The sequence below is a fragment of the Condylura cristata genome, unplaced genomic scaffold (genome assembly GCF_000260355.1).
Source record: "Condylura cristata isolate star-nosed mole 26May11 unplaced genomic scaffold, ConCri1.0 scaffold00035, whole genome shotgun sequence".
In the NCBI taxonomy this organism is placed as follows: Eukaryota; Metazoa; Chordata; class Mammalia; order Eulipotyphla; family Talpidae; genus Condylura; species Condylura cristata.
In genome coordinates this window covers 11,716,067-11,735,162 of record NW_004567136.1, presented here as the reverse complement: position 1 = coordinate 11,735,162, position 19,096 = coordinate 11,716,067, and the positions used below count along the sequence as shown (strand labels likewise).

General features: G+C 35.3%; 1 protein-coding gene and 1 long non-coding RNA gene across 3 annotated transcripts in view; both read left to right on the top strand.

Annotated features, from left to right (window-relative positions):
* The first annotated feature begins 1,696 nt into the window (after positions 1 to 1,696).
* LOC105854389 lies at positions 1,697 to 12,029 on the top strand. Its single transcript, XR_001146072.1, has 4 exons — positions 1,697 to 2,114; positions 2,688 to 2,767; positions 7,266 to 7,335; positions 11,706 to 12,029. It is a non-coding gene; the product is annotated as an uncharacterized LOC105854389 (long non-coding RNA).
* A 2,143-nt stretch (positions 12,030 to 14,172) lies between these two features.
* The window catches only part of CHD2 (chromodomain helicase DNA binding protein 2), a 94,340-nt gene continuing 89,416 nt past the window's right edge, over positions 14,173 to 19,096 (top strand). Inside the window, exons 1-2 of one of the 2 annotated variants that reach the window (XM_004693099.2) lie at positions 14,173 to 14,756; positions 15,108 to 15,240. In XM_004693099.2, coding sequence (XP_004693156.1) covers positions 15,179 to 15,240 — 62 coding nt within the window. In that variant the 5' untranslated portion in view covers positions 14,173 to 14,756; positions 15,108 to 15,178. Of the gene's footprint in view, positions 15,241 to 19,096 lie in introns of both variants that reach the window. The other variant, XM_012732736.1, reaches the window with a different exon arrangement.

The following is a 19,096-nucleotide window of genomic DNA, read 5'->3' as shown; positions in this document are numbered from 1 at the left end:
GCGCTGGGGGCGGCGACGTCCGCCCGCGCAGCCCGGAGGGGGCCGCGCGAGCCAGGGCGCAGTCGGTGCTGGTGAGTGATTCTGCTATTTCGGGTGAAAAGCAGCCCTCGGGGCTCGGCCACGGGGGAGCTCTGAACCCCTTTCTGGGGAGGTGGGAGCCCCTCCTCGGGGTTGAATTTAAAAGAACAATGGAAGCCTTACTGCGTCTAAGCAGAAATAAAACTTGTTTTTCGCCCCTTCTTCTGGGTGTTGGCTTTTAACTCTTTGCGAGCCGATTTTGAGAACGGCTGCTGCGTGCCCGACGCGGAGGGGCTTGGCTGCTGGGGACCTTTATGGTCTCTGGGAAATGCGACTTGCTGGAGTCTTGCTGGGGGCTGAAAAATGACCCAGACAAGTTAACTCCATCGTCGCTGCTGTTTGATGGAAACGGCTTTTAATGAGCGTGCTAGACGGGAACGGTTGATTCAGAGAATTCGTGTCTCCGAGTCCTTACTCCAAGGTTATGTATGTGGCATCCCGGTGTGTGCACAATGATTCAGTGATGTTGTTTGGTACTTTTCGAAAGGTCGTCGGGAGCCGTTATCTTTAACTTCACTACACCTGAATGTTAGATCGTGCTGCTGGGGTGGCTTCCTAGACTTATTAAAAGTTATCAGCTCATCCTTTTATTATTTAAAAAAATGTATTATCATAAGCCACCGCCGACCAAACTTTTACAAAGGATTATTCGGTCACCAGGTCTCTTTGTGAAGTTACTTTCTCGCAGTGTAAATATTAAGTAGGGCTTGCTCTCGGTCTTGGGCGATGAAGAGGAGCCATATTTGTTGCATGCATTAAATATCTAGATTTGCCTAAAACGGAACACTTTTAATAGTATAAAGTGGTTTCGAGAAATTTTGCAGTCTTTTCTGTCAAGTCAGAATTTTAAAAAATGGCTTGAGAGGGAATTTAAAGTTCAGCCTTTTGGAGAACAAACCAGAAATGCACAACCTTTGTGTATTTCAGAATATATGTCTTCATTCTGCGGTAGCGCTTGTGTTGGAAAGGTGCAGCTCTACGCACACACAGTGTCGGGCAGATAGATGTACGTAGTACTTATAAGATCGAAGGTACCGGTTTAATCGACCATATTTCCGAGGAGTTTTTCGTCAGTGAAATTGTTCTATTTTCCAAATAGCATTTGCTAGGGCTACATGTTACATCAATTGCGCATATCTTGTTTTAACAGAATCTGCTCTTTTAAATATCGATTTTTGTTTTTCATATCAACAGTTTTGAAAATCTTGAATCCTGCAAATGGTTTTAAATGGATATTTAGAATCTTAGTTTCTGAGAATCCTTTTTGGACAATAAAATGCAAAATAACTGCTACCAGTTTAACCTCATATCATTTTACGTGAGATATCGGGGGAAGGGAGAGACTGAAAATGTTCAGGATCCTGGTTTGAAATTGAATAAAGGTCACAGATATTACATATTTTAGGCTTGCTTAAAGGCAGGGCTAATATCCCATTTGGTGAGATCAAATAACTTGTGGTTTAAAAATTTAACCAGTGGCCATTTTAACTTTACTAATTTCTCCTGGAGGAGTTAATTTTTAATACAGATGGTAAAGGAAATTTAAAAATGATTCGAGTCTTAAAAAATGGCAAACTTTTCCTTTGTTTTTGTGTATTGCTTGCTATCAGGACAAAAATAAGAAAAAAAAGGTCATAATCTGCTTTGAGATGTGGATTTTGTTTCTCTTTAATCTTAATGCTTTAATTCCTGTTTTTCCACATATCCAAAAGAGGAGGAGGAGGACTACTAGATTTTGAGATTAAAAAAAATTGCTGCAAACCAAATGTGTAGGTAGAATGCCAGTGAGTTGTCTCTTAATATTTGCCCCTAGTTCCAGTCTTTGGAATATAGTCTCACTATTTCTTTTCACAGAAATTTTGGCCAAGAAATGCTTAAAAAAAAAAAAAAAGAAAACAAAAAACAAAACAACCCAAATAAGCCCCCAAACTGTAAACATTGATGTCATATTCATTTTTTCTTTTAAAGGTAATTTACGAGATCACAGTAAATTTGATTGGTGATGGCCCTGAACAAATACAGCTCTTTAATTTGAGGTAAGACTGGGTAAATTTTTATTGTTTTCATAAGCTTATTAGGTTTTAATTTTCATTGGTAATTTCTATTTCGAGTTAAGTAGTGACTATAAGTAAATGTGGAAATATCTGAAAAAATATCTTACCCTTTCAAGTCTTGTCATGGAAGGAAAGGTATATGTGCATACCAATTGAACTTAATATGTTTTTGAATACTTTAAATGTTGAAAGACTTTTAAGCCTTTGTTTAATTTTTGGGACTGATAACAGTTTGAGGAAAACCATGAAGCATAGCTATAGCTACACTTATTCTTTTTAGCTCACTAATATGCTGTGCAAGCTGTTTTAATCTTTTAAGTATTTAAAGAAATAAGCTTTCTGGGAAATTTTAACTGGTAACTATTCATACTAACAGATTGTAAAACTGTTCATATTAACAGATTGGATTGTAAAGGAAAAACATTTTAAAAATCAGGTTTTGTGAACATATAATTTAATTTTTGTTTCTTTTGCTTAAAAACATTAAATCCTACTTGGTATTTTTTTTTCCATCAATAAATTGTTTAGAATATTTTTCCCCCTCTTCAAAAATAGGTGCCATTTTGAAGACTGAGACTGGAGTGCTTTTCTGAGGATAAAGGAAATCTTTGCGAATGTCTTTTTTAATATAGCAAGTAAGTAAATATTTTAATCCAGTATTTGCATAGGAAAATTTCTGAATGTCATTAGTTTGTTAGTGAACTGTTTTCTCCCTTGAAAATGGCAGAGGAAAGTCCACTGAATTTGTTTACCTTACATCAAAGGATTTTTATATTAATACTAAAGCAGTTGATACATGAAATTTATATCTGAGCAGTAAGACATTTCAGTACTTAGAGTAAAATTGGTTAAATCAGTTTTGAGTCAATCACAATTACTAGTTTTTGCAATCTGAAATGTACATTCTTTAGCTCTTATGAAACAGATCACATTTTAGAAACTGCCTAGAATTTTATGCTTACTGATGTTGTGATTCTTAGTTTCAAAAACAAAAGCATGTTCCATAGCCTAGTTATTTTTATTGGTTTTTAAAATTTTGCTTATTAAGAGTTTCAAGTTGTTAATTTAAAGCGTTAAAGGAGGAAATAACTTTCAACATTCGTCGATACCTGGACATATTAAAATTTGATATATATATATATATATATATATATATATATGAGAAACTATGGCCACTGTTAATTTTCAGGGAATAATTTTTTGTAAGTTAACACTGAGTCAAGCCGGTATTAATGATAACAGGAAATACATACAATAATAGATATCTTAAGATTTTTTAAGGATAGGCAAATAACCAATTAAAATAAGGGCAGGTATACTTTTGTCCTTGAAATTTATGTAGAAAATAAAATCTTTCCCGTTGGTGCTGGCGTATCCTACTGATTCAGATAGGTTATAAGTGATTTTTATTGCCTTTGCTATAATTTCATTTTCCCTTTTCAGTCCTCTTGCAAGTTGATCAGATTGTGTTCATCATAGCTTGTAAAAGAGAATTAAATAGTAGAGGTTTAACTGATGTTTTAAAGATACACAGAAAAGTGTATCTTGAACATGAATGCGGTGGTTTTCTGAATGTCTTAATAGCATATTGGATTGGCATTCAGACGTGAGTGGGCACTTGAAACAAAGAATTGGGCCTCTTAAGGAACAAATATATGTGAAATGTAATGTATGTTTGAAGTATAAATCAGCATTACCTTTATAGTGGCCTACTAGAGGTGTAATTTGGCCTGAAAATAAAAGATGAATAAGCTCAAATTTCTGACATCTTATAAAACCTAGGCTAGAATGTTAAAGGTTTATCATTTTGAGTATCATTAATTAAAAAATAAGAAAATGATATAGTAACTTGTAAGTTATTTTCCCAATCTAACGGAATATCACTTTACAGGATAAAAGATAAGAAAAATAAAATCTAAAAGGTCTACATGTATTTAGGCCTTCATGATGGTGCTTATGTTCTCACTGTTTTAACATTTGCTGATTGTCCCAAGCCTGTATAATGGGCAGTGTTTTTGATGGACAAAAGTAGCAGATAATGGCAAATACAAAAGTAGAAACGATACGATCATTTTAAATGGCTATTTTTCATAAGAAAAGTTATTAGTTTACTATTACTTTCTGCTTTAGAATAAAAAAAATAAGTGGTAAGTATTTAAATAGTTGTTTTCATTTTACTTAGCATGCAAAATAGTTTTTGAAGCACAAGAATTAGGTGATCAGATTGGTGAAAGGGTTGGATTGCATTTGTTATGGTTATTAAAAATTACATGAAGTTCCACATAAAGAAGTCATACTCAAAGTTAATCGCAAGTTTTTCATCAACTATGATGTTAATACTAAGGCATAGGTTATGTGAAGTGGTAATTTTGAATGTAATTTTTGTTTTTAAGTTTACTGTTACTTAAATTGTTTCCTTATTTAAAAATTTGAACTGGGAAGCTGTTTAGATTACTATTTTCCCTCTGAAATTTTATTCTTTGTTGAGGGATATAAAGGTGGGGAAGTTAATAATCTGAGGACATCTCCGTGTTGTGCTTTAATGCTGCTTTAAATGAGATGTGTGTGGTAGAGTGGAAAATAGTAACTGATTCAGCAATTGGAAGACCAAGCTTCTAATGTAAATGGCTCTGTAATCTTGACATCATACTCACTATAGACCTTATCTCCTAATTTGTATAAAGTATTGGAATTTCTAGTCTCTCTGAGCTACCCTTTAACTTGTAAGTAATAGTGTCTAATTTTCTTCTGCAAACTGGAAAATAATTTTTGTAATTTTTCATTGTGAATCACACATATTGTGAAATTGCTCGAGTAACATATGACCTGGGGAATAGTATGCCTGACTTTATTATTTTTAGGCATTCCAGGATATTCATAAACACTATAAACATAACACATTGGAAAGTTGATTTTAAACATAGTTAAGGTGTCAACCTGCCCTTAAACAATTTAAGATTTAGAATGCTGCCATGAAACAATTTGTAATTTGTCTAAAGTTTAATGTCATTCAACACTTGTTGCTCACCATCGAGAATATAAACAAGAGTTACAGTTTACCTACCTGACATGGCCTAGTTACTTTCCTCAACGTTTTTCATACTTCAGATACCCTCATTCTGTCAGTTGTCTTCCTTTTCTAGATTGAATGGCTGCTATATGCTTAATTTTCAAATTGACTTGTGTATTTCTGAATGTAATTAACCATTATTTAAATTAATTGATAGCCTGAACTTTGTAAATCAATACTGCCAGACTTGGTTGTTTACATAATGTTAAAGTATAATTGGTAAGGCTTTGCAGTATACCCTATGTAAAGCTACATACTCCTGTTTTGGAAAACCTTTGGCTTTTGAAAAAACCATTTAATTTGAAATTGGTTGTTTCTCAAACAGTCAAAACTTCATGTGTCTGGTATATTGTAATCATTTGCTTTAATTTAGATTATCAGGGTAGGAATTTTGCTTAACTTTAGTAGTTTGTAAGTTGGCAATTTTCTTATGAATTAGTTAAGTATCACTACCTTCTTTTTGTGAAAGATTTCTGTATTGTCCTCCGCTTTTACTCTTGGATGGAAAAATTGTTTTAACATCTTCAAGATGTGACAGAACCATATTTGAAGAAAGGCACGAATGGCCTAACGATGAAAGTTTTGACAAAAGCTAGCTTTGCTTTTTGCTATAGAAGGGCCTGCAGTCAAAGCAGTTTTTACTTTACAGATGTCATTTCCAAATAAAATCAGTCCGTAGTACTGCTTGATATTAGTGATAGGTAGGAATTAGGAGCTAAATGATCACCTTTTGTAGTCTGCTTAAACGTACCTCTGCTTCCCCCTGTTCAAAGGAAAACAGATACTAATTTGATTTTTGAGAATGCAATTGGTATGGTAGATCACATGTCAGTAATTTTGATGATGATGCCAAGTGAGACCCAAATCCTTTTCTCATGTTGGAGGAATGTCTCCCGATAGCTTTTTAATAGCCATGTTATCAGACTTGAATGAAACAGTCATTGAAACTCAAATGTTTCAATATTTTGAAATCAGTTGCACCTTTCCCTTTAGTGGCTTAATCAGTTTATTTTGTTTGATTGATTTAATGGTTTGTCCTCTGACCTTTATAAGGTCAGATTGGAAGCAGAGAAATAAGTAATGTTTTAATTAAATTGTCTTCATTTGTTAACTTGGGAGCATTTTCTTCTCAGAAGGAATTTTGAAGTAGATCTTTGATGTATATATCTTGAGTGTGAGTGTGGTTAGTAAAAAGAAAGGAATTCATATTTGATAATTAGATTTGCTTTATAATTAGAAAAAACAGAAACCTACTCTTTGAAAAATTGTTTGCTTAACTTAGTTTCTAAGTCCTTAAATTGCTACTCTGATAATAAATTTTTAAAACATTCCTTTTGTTAGCTCTACAAACTGTAATTAGAGTAGGAGTTACCTGTACTCAGAAAATTATTTGCCATAAGGGAAACACTTCCTTCCATGTTGGGCTTATTAGGTGCTTCACTCTAACTAGTAAAAATCTTTTTTTTTTTTAAACCAAGTGTGTGTTTTAAAAAGGGTTAGTGTAGAGTAAGTCAATATAATTAGTAAATATAGTTTGAAATTTACCTAAGGTTTCCTTTGTAATATTTTATCTTAGGAGCATGATTAAGGTACATGATAACATGAAATAATGCAGTAATATTAAAGAGTGAGAAACATGGGTTTGCAGATGGGTATTGGAAGGTGTAGAAGTCTAGAAAGTAGGTGAAAGATATAGATAAATATATGTTATGAGTTATTATACTGGTTTTGTTAATTCTCAGTTCTGGCTGTCCATTTAAGTAATTCTCAGTTCTTGCTGTTTATTTAAGTTGACCTTGGGAGTCCAAGATTTTACCTACTCTCTTGGAGTTCTTGGGGACTTACATATAGGAAGGACTTTACTATAAAGTCAGATTTAAGATTAAACTTGATGTTTTGCTTTTATCTTCCCCTACTTGGGCTGTATAATTCCTTACGTGTATATCTCTCGGTCTTCTAGCTCATGATTTTTATAAGATGTTCCCAAACAAAACATGGCATTTTAGTAGTTGATTTTTGTCTTTTTCAAGTGAATAAAATTGTATTATTTTTGCTTTTTGCAGAAATATGAATCCTGAGACTGAATTCTCTAAAGGGTCTATACAACGTAATAGATGTTGGTGGAAGCATTTAGTAAGTTTTACTCAATTTACATGTTTAATCTGTTTCTTAATTTTAAATATGACTGGAAATTTTGAGTAATTGAATCAGAATTATAGAGTTGTAGAGGGAATTAAGCAGCACACACAGAAAAAGCTAACATGGTTAGATGTTTCTGAAGTTCACTTAAATTTTTTATTATCAATTTTTTCTTATCAACTTTATAATTTTTAAACTTAAATTCAGGCAAAGTTAAAATGCAAGAAGCCCTCATTTGAATACGTTTCTGACACATCTAGAACTGTTGGCATGTGTCCCCCTATTTCTTCAAATAAAGTTTTGTTAAAACCCATTTATGCTCTTTCATTATGCTTTCTCACCACAACTGCAAGTTGAGAGTAGTTGTAGCTAGTGACCACAAAACTTACATTAACTGTCTTAACTTGTACGGAAAGCTTGCCTATCTTTGTCTTGCTTTATCCCTTTTGCCAACTTTACCTATTTAGAACTCAGAAGCCTTTTCGATTCATTTCCATTGATTGCAATGTAGTAATTCTGAACTTAACTTGAAGGCTGATCAAAAAATTGTTTTCACACGGGGGGTTTGTTTTGCTCTTAGAGGATTTGGTTGCTACTAATATTGAGCATTTTTTAAAATTCCCAACTTAGGAAAAAGTGGTAAGACTGTTAAAATGAATTTAGTTTGATTTTCTGAAGATTTTATTTATTGACACTTTTTTGTGTATGAAAATTACATTCTAGCTGTTTTCATAAAAAATATTTTTGAATCATGCTTGAGAATCTAGATGCTAGGTGATAACTTTTATTTCTAAGTATACCTGAACTTTGTTGTATAGATGGCTTTCTTAGCCTACAAAATTGTGGAAGAAATTTTCTTTATGGGGGATGTAAGCATATAAACACAGATGCAAACTTTATTAATGCTTTATAACTGACTTCATGTCTTACCATATTTTCAAGAGATTGATTGCCTGGCACATAGTGAATGCTCAGTGTTTGTTGACTTAGCGTATATAGTTTCTGTTTAATGTTTACCAACTGTTGCTGGATCTAGTTGATAACAGTGAAATTTATTATTAAAACATAGGTTTTAATGTTTTAAATATTAATTTTTAAATATGCTAAAAACTAAAACTTTGACTCAAACGTTAAAAGTGACCTGAAACAACAACATCCAGTCTCTTTAATGAGCATATATAGGTTAGTTTTAAACCAGTGAGGGCAATGGGGAAGATTTGATTTGATTTTAAAATCTTAAATAAAAATGACTTTTTTTTTTTTTTTTTTTTAGTTACCATAAATGACCTTTTAGTGATAAACAGCTCTCTGGGCTTTTTCAGATCATTTTGAAACTATCATTTGTTGTTTTTATGTATACCTTATGTGGACCCAAACTTGTGACATGTTAATTCTCTTGAGGATTCTTGAATCCTCAAGAAAATTAACATTGGTGAATCTGTTGTTATTAAATGGTTTTATATTTAAAGGCCAATACAAAGAAGAATAAACGAAGCCATAAATACCAAGAATTTTCATTATAGGAAGGACCTATTTTCACTTTATATTTTAATTTTGTGCCTATGAATTTCTTCACTTGAGCTTAAACAAGTGAATTATAATTATTTAATACTAATACATTATGGCATTATCAGAACCACCTGTTTTTTAAATTAAAATGGTAAATTATTTTCCTTGTATTCTTAACATTTTTTTGTTGAAAGTGAGAGTTTGCTGGGAATTAGTGGTGAAATTAGGGGGTGACTCTTAACACATGCCATTCAAATGATGTATGACTTGCACTGCTCACAACTTTATTATTTATTGGGACATTATAAAATAATGTCCAATGTTTCTGAAACAGATATACTGAATTAGAGTTTAAGAAGATGAACTCTTTACTCAATTTTATGTCCTGTTGGGTATACAGTATTTGGGGATTAAGAGAGTTATTACCTTCTTGACATAGAAGTCTGCTTGTGGGATTAATTTTAAAACAAGGAATTTTCCTTGGAGATATAATAGTATCATAATGGAAAAATTCTAATGTTTGTATGAACTTGGAAGCTTGTATGTGAACTACGGAAATGATATAGTCTGTTGATGGAATTCTACATCATACCATCATCTTGTCTATCCACCGTAATTCAGAAAGTTATTGGAGTAGCACAACAGAGCTTTCACATCTAACTCTACTCAATTGATTTGACTGTTCTTGTTTTCATGCAAGAATAAATTATCTCTTGAAGCACTGAAGTGTTTTTGTTTTTAAATAAGTGACCCTATAATCCCATGGATACTTTAGAGTTGTTAGAATGTAAATTACTTTGACTTAGTAAGGTTACTTTGTAGGTAATAACCCAATGCTTTGGTTATTGTGTTATATTGAACTAATAGTTAACCTTCACTGAGGTCTTTCTGTATGCCAGGTAATAGAAATGCTGTAAAATGTACTAAATTTCACTATTACACATGAGGTAGGTTCTACTGTTTTTATTTCACAGATGAAGAATTGGGGATTTTGTTAACATGAAAATGCAGGCTTACAGAATTGCCTGCGCTTTTTATCTTTAACACAAATGCTTATTTTACAGATTGAGCTTTTGTAAGAATTTGGCTTAATCACTTACTGATCCTAAATCACTTACTGATGTTTTAGGTACTTGGATACTTAACTGAGCACTTGATTGGCTTTGCAGGAGTGCAAATGGATCATGGCCTCTTAATGTTGGGAGAGTTGTCTTCCTTTAGTCTTTTATTTTTTTTTTTTAAACCATCCTAAGCACATGACAATACATGTGATGCATTACCAGTATGCTAGCACTTTATAATTTGTTTCTTATATACAAATTAGTGCATTTTATTAATTTGAAATAATTTTAATACATGTCATTAGGTTTTCTTAGAGTTTTTAAAAGATAATGGTTTTAAGAAGAAATTTTATGTAATATCCTGAATAAAGTTTACCCCTTGTCCTGTGGCAGAAGATGATAAAGCACTGCTTGTTGTTCAACATACTAAATTTAGTTGCACCTATAGTCATTGAAAGGATGCCACTGAGACAGTAGTATCATTGTTCATCATAACAGTGTTGACATCACGTAGGGCTTGATCTTGCAGCATAGAGATTAGGGAGAAATTCTTTTAGCATTCTGCAAGATGTACAACCATACTTAAGAGTTTTTTTAAGTCTACAGAAGTATATCACTTAATTTTAAGGAATGAACTTTTCAAAGGGGAAAGTATTTTATTGTTATATAGAATGAATGAGTTTCTTTCCATTTTAGGCTGAGAGGAATTGGCAAAAATATATTAAGAAGAAAGAATTTTGTATTTGGTGGTTTTTTTTATTGATGTGTAACTCATTTTCAGCAATTAAAAAAAAACTGATGGTGTCTCGGGCTTAACTAGTTTATTGTGTAGATTTCTGTATAGTAGACAAATCCTAATGAGGAGACAAGTAAACTACCTAATGAGAAAAAATGACCTTATGCATAGTTTCTTAGTCAGGTCAGGTAGACTAACAAATTTAGTGTGAGAACTGTAAAACACCAGGGTTATAACTTACTTTTGCAATTGTGTTTGATCATGATGACCAGGATCATTTGTTTAATGGTAAACTCCTGGTTTTACAGTGCCTTTAGTTCAACTTATGTAAATAACGACTTTGTTTTCTTGAAGGCGTATTTGATATTTTGACAGTGGAAGTATTTTATATATATTTAACTGGAGATATGACAGCATTTTATGGCAAACATCAAATCATTTCAGGCCAGATAACTTTGATCCCCCAAGTGGCACATTTGTGCATTATCTGATGTATCTAAGGAGGGTGGAATCTTGGCCATTTGAATTACAAGTAGAATTAATTAACACCTGTTGGACAGGAATACTATGCTCTGATCTACTGGCTTAGGTTTTTCTGTTTTGTTTTTTTTTTTTTATCTCTAAAGATTCTTCAACATAATTAGTTTTATTTGAAGAAACTTGGAAAGTTTTCTGCACTGAGATTTAGAATCCATAATGTTGCTATAATTTTGCTTTCCAGGAATCTTGAATTTGAATTTTTGTTTTTACTTCTACTAGAGACAGTTCAAAAACATTACATTTGACTTAAAAACTCACTCTTCAGTGCTGCTTTTTTCAATGGTAACATGTATCTGTGTCAGTAGAACTTTGTTACTTCTGTGCATCTTTCCTTGATTCTCATTGAGAAGTTGTAAATAGCACATACAAAACTTTAATATGGCTTTATATTTTAAGTTGTTACAAAATTAAAGCTTTGTATATGGTAAGAATATCTCCAAGGTGGGTGGATGTTCTGTCTGAAGGAATAAGATTATTGGTATTCCAACAGCATTTTTTCTTTTAATGTTTTCATCAAGCACCCAGTCAGCTTGAAGAGTCTCAAATGGACCCTACCACTGAGAAATCAAGATGGCAGTCCACTTGAGGAAAATGGATTAATACACGAATGCTGTGATATATGCAACCAAGACAGGGTTCTTTTAACATGGAGTTCATGAAATGAAGATATAGGTTTCTTACCTGTAGTCCCAACATAATGGACAGTGGATTTGACTTTCTAAAGACTTTTTGTATTACTGAGTATATTTTCAGAGAAGATGGTATATTAACACAGATGATAGTTTGTATGCCTGCCATTTTTAATAGTTTTGTATGACCTTTTGATATGTTACCTTTAATAAAATTTCTAACACTTTAAAATTTCTCAGTTTGGGCTTTTTTTTTTTAAAGCTTGAAATTTCATTAAATGTTTGGTTATCACCTTAAATAACACTTTGACCTTTACAGTTGCCTAGCAGTAAAGTGTACTGAATAAAGTTGGTCAAATGGAAATGGTGTGCTGGAAAATGTTTTACTTGGTTGGTTAAGAATTGGTCTGTTGTCTTTTAAGTTGTGGAAACTGGTGCTTTACGGGAGGGATGGTTGGTTAAAATGCTGTTTTGTGTTTTCTTGAAACATCTTGTAAAATAACTTGGAAAACAATCAATGTTAATAATAACATCTTTAATTTGCCATGATATTTTAATGAACTTTTCAAACAAAATACCATTTGCCTGAAAATTTAGGATTTTGTGTTGATGTAAAAGGTACCCTTTTACCTTTTAAAAAATGTTATAAATAAGGACTCTTCAGTAATTTATTCACTTGAACATTTTGACTATACTGATGCCTCTTACTAGTTAATATTAGGAGAAGTGTTGATTTATTGGAACATGTTCTTGGGACATTGATAAAATGAATGACAGTTTTGGTGGTGATGTCTAATACATTTTATGAAAATATGATATAGATTTATTAAAAACTTCTGTCCTTTCTACAAGTGGAATTTAGACTAAATGAATCATACCATCTCATAGATACTTGAATTCCAGTTGGATATTGAAGTTTCATTCTTTTATAATCAACCAATGCCAGTTTTATTAACTATTACAAAGGTATAAGTAGGTGAGCTTTAATTTGATAGACCAAATGAATTAGGTTATAATGTCCCATTATATTGAGAACAAGGGATAGAGTTGAGCTTTGATTTGGGGTGTTTTATGTGTGAGAGAAATAGTCATAATGTGTTTATGTTTAATGTCAAAATCACTTTAGCACACACATTCATGATCGGTACATGCACGGTATTCTTCACTGATTGATTGCAGGTGATTGGTTTATGTAGCCCAGAAATGGAATTTGGATTTGGTTGGTACAGATTTATCATTTGTAGAAAATAGGAATTGAGACTGGATTTTGATGATGGATTTTTACATTTTCTGAGATATGCAACATTACTGGTTTGGTAGGGTTTAAATCTAAAATGGATTTTCTTAGGAAGAGTATTGTTCATGATGTTGAGTATGGAAAGTTGACTTTCTTTGGATGTGTGTTTTCTTGGAGTGCCATTGGAAGAAAAATGTTCAATAGTTTTATTTTTCGATACTAGTAATACAGTGTTTTCATAGATGGTCATGGTTTTGATATTTAGGAGAATTTTCCTTGTGACATTACTTGGATAACTTACCAGCGGATAAGAGGAGTTATTAGCAACTTGCCTTTGTTGACGGGTATACACTTGCAATTTGATTTGAAAAAGAAGGGGAGAGTTGGGGGTATATGTTTTGCTGGTTTCTTGAGTTTGTTATTTATAGTTGACTGTAGTTTCATCCTGTTGAATTTGAAGAACTTTTGTCTTAATCAGTATGGGGAGAAAATTTATTGTGGCTATGAGAATTTTAAGGGAGTAAGGTTTGTAAGTTTATATAATGGGTTAAAGAATTTTGTGCAAGAACAGAGAAAAATGGAAGTTCTTTAATTAAAAAAGTAGTTGAATTAATTTTTGCTCTCATGCAACCCAACACTAGGGAGGCGCTCTTGAGTTGTACCCCTTCTAATTGGAATGGAAAATTACCCCATAAGCTTTGCCTGTAGTTAATTTTTAGGCTTAATAAAGAAGGCAAAAGTGGAATTTAATTTATGAAACTGAGGCTTTGCTTTCATTTGTAAGCCATTTTACCCATGGGGGGTTAATTTTTAAAAAAGATTAGTAGTTAAGCTGAGCTTTATATTCTTTAAGAATTATCCCTTTTTCAAAATGGCTTGATAAAACACCACTTCCTGTCCAGAAAGGAAGTTATTTTAGCTCAAGGACTGAAATATTTAGCAGATCTTTAGACAAAAGGAACAAATTACATTTCTCTCTGGCTTAAAAAGGGTGCCTGAGCTAGAGGGGGTTAAGAAACCCTCCCCCCTTCCCCTGATGGGGTGGTCTGGAGGGGCAGGGAGGTGTGGGGGTGGGGGTCCTCAGGCTCCCTGGGTTGAAGGATCTTTTTTTTTTTTTGGTTGAGATGAAGGGGTGGGTCTATGGTACATCACCTGAGTTGTGGGGTAAATGTAGAGAGTGTCAATCAAAGGCAGAGCTCTCAGAGCTGGGAAGGAGGCTCTAGATGGCGGCTGTGCCTTAGAGAGAGCGCGCTCTGCTCTCTGCCTTTGCCTCACTTTACGCAACTTTCCCTAACTTTCAGGCAGCCTCAGGGGGCCCCCGCAGCCCCCTGCCTCTCCTAGTGGCTGGCTGGGGTCGATTGGAACCCTTTTTAGGGAGAAAAGCAGCTTTTAGGAGCTTTCTTTTCGTGCCTTGTTGGAAAGAAGCAGCCGTACTGAGAGCCCAGGTCGTTGTTTTTCCAGCTTAGAAGCCATGGCGCACCTCCATTTTTGTGCGCTCTGCTAATGAGGTTTTTTTTTCTTCCGGACCCGTTTTAGTATTAATTGTTGCTTTATTTTTTTTGACCAGTTAACCTATTTGAGGCTTATTTTATTTATTTTTCGTTTTTTAACGGAGAGTCTTGTTTTTATTTTTAATTATTTGGGATCTGATATTTTCCTACTACTAGATAGGACTCTTGCTTTGGACCTACTACATGGATCAGGTAAGTTCGTGATCATTAGTGATAATTTTAAAGATTTACATGTCTAAGTTTGCTTTATTTTTTGTAAATACGAGAAATTCCTGGATGACGCAATAAGATACAGAGATTGTTATTTGTATCCAGTGGGTTACTTTGAGAAACTTTCCTTATTGATAGTGATGATTCTCCCTGTTCGGTTTATCCTGTGTGTGGGGTTTTTTTTTTTTTTAAAGAAAAATTAGGAATATTTTGTTTTTCGGTGCTTACCGCTGTTGCATTATAACAATATCGTTCCATCGTCAGGACTTTGTTCCTGATAATAAAAACCTTTGGTAGAAGCTGGGACCTTACCTTTCTTTCAACTTTTGACAGTAAATACCTGGGCACAGGACTTCAAAGCAAACACAGATCCCCCTTCCCCCTTAATATTTAAGAATTAAAAGATGATGAGAAATAAGGACAAAAGCCAAGAGGAGGACAGTTCGCTACACAGCAATGCTTCGAGGTATGAGCTATCAACTTTCTTCCTTTTTTCTTTTTTTTTGGGGGGGGAAACCTCAGCTTACATTGTTTATCGTGACAGACAAGGATAGCTGTCTGTTTTATTTTAAGCATTTTACTAATTTGGATTCGATTTTTAAAGCATGACCTTGAGATTGCTAATATGCCACACCCTAATTTTTTGGTAGCAATTTATGAAAGTTGAGTTGTGACTTAAGGCCTCTTAGATCAGTCAAAAGGTAAGGTACCTTTATTCAAGGGGGCTTTTCCTGTAAACTACAGTTTTTCTGTCAGTAAATTTCAGTTTTCAGATTTTTGTACTGTAGAAAAATGACCTTGTCGGCTTAGCCATTGCTGCATTGCACCATTTTACATACAAGGCAGATTTTTTCTTTGAAGAATGTAGGTACCCAAACTTGTAACTGAAGGCCATAGAGGAGCCTTGTGGTAGTAAATTATAGTAAATAGACATTTGAGAAAGTTCTATGAATGAAAAATTGTACATTTTAAGATGAAATTGCAAAAAGGACCCTTTGACTGATACCTCTCAGTTTATATTTTTATATGAGTCTGTATTTCTTTTGATACTCTTGACATTTTAGGTAATTTTGATATTATTTATCAAAACCTTTACTCGATGGTTTTAGTTTCTACATTTATGAACTCAAACCTGTGATCATAAAAATTCTGCAAACTTGATGCACTTTTGTTTTTCTCACTGATCATTTTAATGGTTTATTTTACATTTAAGTTATTTTAAGGCTTAAATTTGTGTATTTGTGTTCAGACTGTTTTCTGGTTGGTAGATACAGTATTTTGTTCTTCGCATTTTAGCTGTAGCTGCTTTAAATATATTGATTTATTTCGACAGTCGCCTGGAATTCTTTATTTTCTGAAGCTCACAAATGTACTGTTTGTTCAAAACATGGTTTTCACGTTCCTTGGAATACCTTTTTAGTGACTAAAGTAATAAAGCCTCTAAGATGTTTCATTGTATGATCTGTATATTACTTTTTAATAGTATTTATAATTGTATTACTGGATGTGTTTTCGTCTGAATTCTTCAGTTATACATCCTAAATGATGCAATTAACAAGGAAGTCATTGTTTATAGGATATTTCCCACAATTTTGCTTTTTTATAATTTTACATAAATAATTTTACTACTGGGTTAGTGAATTTGAAAGTCTTGAGTATGGTCTGGTTATTATAATTTTTTTTATTAGACATCAAAACATTTTGACCCTTGGCTTTTAAAATAACGTTTCCAAATACTTTTGCAAATTGAATTGCCAAATAGTTTGGACTCTCTCTTTTTGAACTGAATTGTCTATGTAATTACCGAGGTTTAGATTCGCTCAGAAAACTTTTCTACTAATCCTAAACTGACTTTTCTGAAAAGTAATGGCTATTTGAGTAAATGGGAGTCCCCAGGTGTATTTCACAAATTATTAAAGGTGCAGTAGTTAAATTTGTTACCCCCATGAGTATATGATTTGCATGTCTCACATGGGTTTTGGTTTTTTTATATAAGGTTTGTGGTTAACGTCGATCAGACTCTGCTTTCTAATTTAAAAAGAAGAAATCAAGCAGTGTTGCTATTCCTTCTTTTTAAATAATTACTCTCACCTGAGAAACTTGTAGGTTGTCATGCATTTGCCTGCTAGCAGTGGGTCTAAAGTTCAGGAAGCATGCACTCTACCTCCAAGTGCATTTTCAGATTTATTTTGAAACACGGACCTGAGGAATACCCACAGATACTTGAGTTCTTGAAAAGGTGGAGTTTTAAATTACCCCAAATTCCATTTCTATACAAATATATAGTTATGACATCACTTCCTTTATACATTGTAAAGTCAAAGGATGTGTGCTTATGTAGATTAGTGTTATTTTTAGCAAATTTAAATTCAGGTGACCCTGTGGGGTAAATAGTTCTTGGTTCCTTAACCCATCTGGATGTGTTTTTTTTGGTAAGCACCTAGTTTCTATGGTACTTAGTCTAGTGTGGGGGAACGCTACAAAACTCACTGGTGGTAGTCTGAGCCACAGGAGAGGAAGGGAAGAATTTGCAGGTCAAGTTAAATTTGGTGTGAGAATTACTTGAAGATCTCAGGATCGAGGGCAATTTCAGGTTAAACCTGTTACTTAAGTGCCTGTTTTGGGAAATAATACAATACTCAATAGTGATTATATAAATTTGTTATTCCTGTTGTCTTTTGAAGTTAATGCTAAGTAATGTGTAAGTCCAATGTTATACTTTGTATATCATTTTTGAGGATTAAAAAGTTCACTTTCAAAAATACAATTTAGAAGTATGATACTTGTAACGTTTGTGAAATTTTAAAACAAGTTTTGATGATGGGCATCTATGCAAATGTTACCACACACTTTAATTTGGAGTTTGGAGTAACCACAGTAGTATCAAAAAGAGAACACAGGATCTAAGGGGAGGTGAGTGGAAAGTGCAGAGTTGTGTGCGCTGGGGCGCTGGTTGCAATCCAAAGAACCAAAGCGGTTTTACCACATTTACCTCCAAATCGTCTACCTGAATCAGATTTAGCTTGATCACCTCGGGTGTAGGCGAAACCTCGCTTTTTAATCAGCCTGTCTGTAGTTACTGGAAAAGCCTGGGGCGCTTAGAAATGGCATAATACAGTTGCATGTGGATGGGAACAAGCAGTTTTTAAGTGGCAGCCATTTTATGACGCTGATAATTCTTAAGAATCGGGATTTTTGAGAAGACAAAATAGAACGAACTGAAATTTTGAAATACCAAAACCTCCGGGCCGCCCTCCCCCCTTTTGGTTTCCCGGTACACACATAAGGAGCAGCTCGTTAGTGAGCGCCGGAACCCGCTCTGCGAGCCCCTGGCATGTTGGTGCAGGTCCAGCTTAGTCACAAAATGGCTGTTCCTTTGTGCCGCAGCGCCGACAGACATACTGCATTGCACTGTGTACTCGCCAAACAGCAGGAAGTTGCCGTGCCGAGTTCAAAGGCCGGCCGGCGCCGGCGCCGTGCGCTGATTGGCTGGGCGCGCGCCTGGTAACAGCGGGTCAACAGCAGCGGCCTTCGGGAGCGCTCCGCCCCGTGACGTCAGGCGTCTCGCGCTGGGCGGGGCGAGCGTGTGACGTCGGGGGGCGTGCGCGGCCGGGTGCTGTATCCTCCGTGTCGCGAGCCGCTGGTCTAGGGGTGGGGTGGGCGGGGACGGTCGGCGCTTCCAGCCGGGGCTCTCAGCCCGCGCCTGCCGCTCCCCACGGCCTCCCGATCCATCTGGCTCTGGGGGCGGCTGTTCTCTAGCGTGCCTTCTGCTCTGGAGAAAGTAAAAGGTGCTAATCAGGAAACTTCAAAGCGAAAGCCCGCCAGCTTGAGGTGTTTTTCGCTTTCCCTTCCTCACCACCTACCAAGTTAACCCCCCCCTTTTTTTTGTGGCGCGTGAGAGAACGAGTGAGTTTAGTTTTTGTCCCCGTTGGCCGAGGCCGCTGCCCTGTCAGGAGGCCTGTGCGGCTGCGCGCGGGGCGGCCTGGCCGCCGTCACATGGCGCGCACGCGCGGGGGGCAGGGCCCGGGCCGCGCCTCGTGCGTCCCCACTTGGTGCCACGCTTTTCCTCAGTGGCCCCTTGATGGAGAAAAGCTCAGGTCAGTATTCGCAGAGCCACCGGCGAGCTAGTTCAGCCAGAAGTAGCCCCTGGGTTAGCGCCTAACCCCACTCCCCAGACGGGAGCGCCCGCGTTTACAGACTGGACGCCCGTCACGACACCCCGCCCTAGTCACTGGCCATCTCCCCCCGGGACGCCCCGCCGTCAGAGACCGGCTGGAGGTGAACTCGGGCCGGGAGCCGCGGAGACCTGGCCCGTCCCCCGG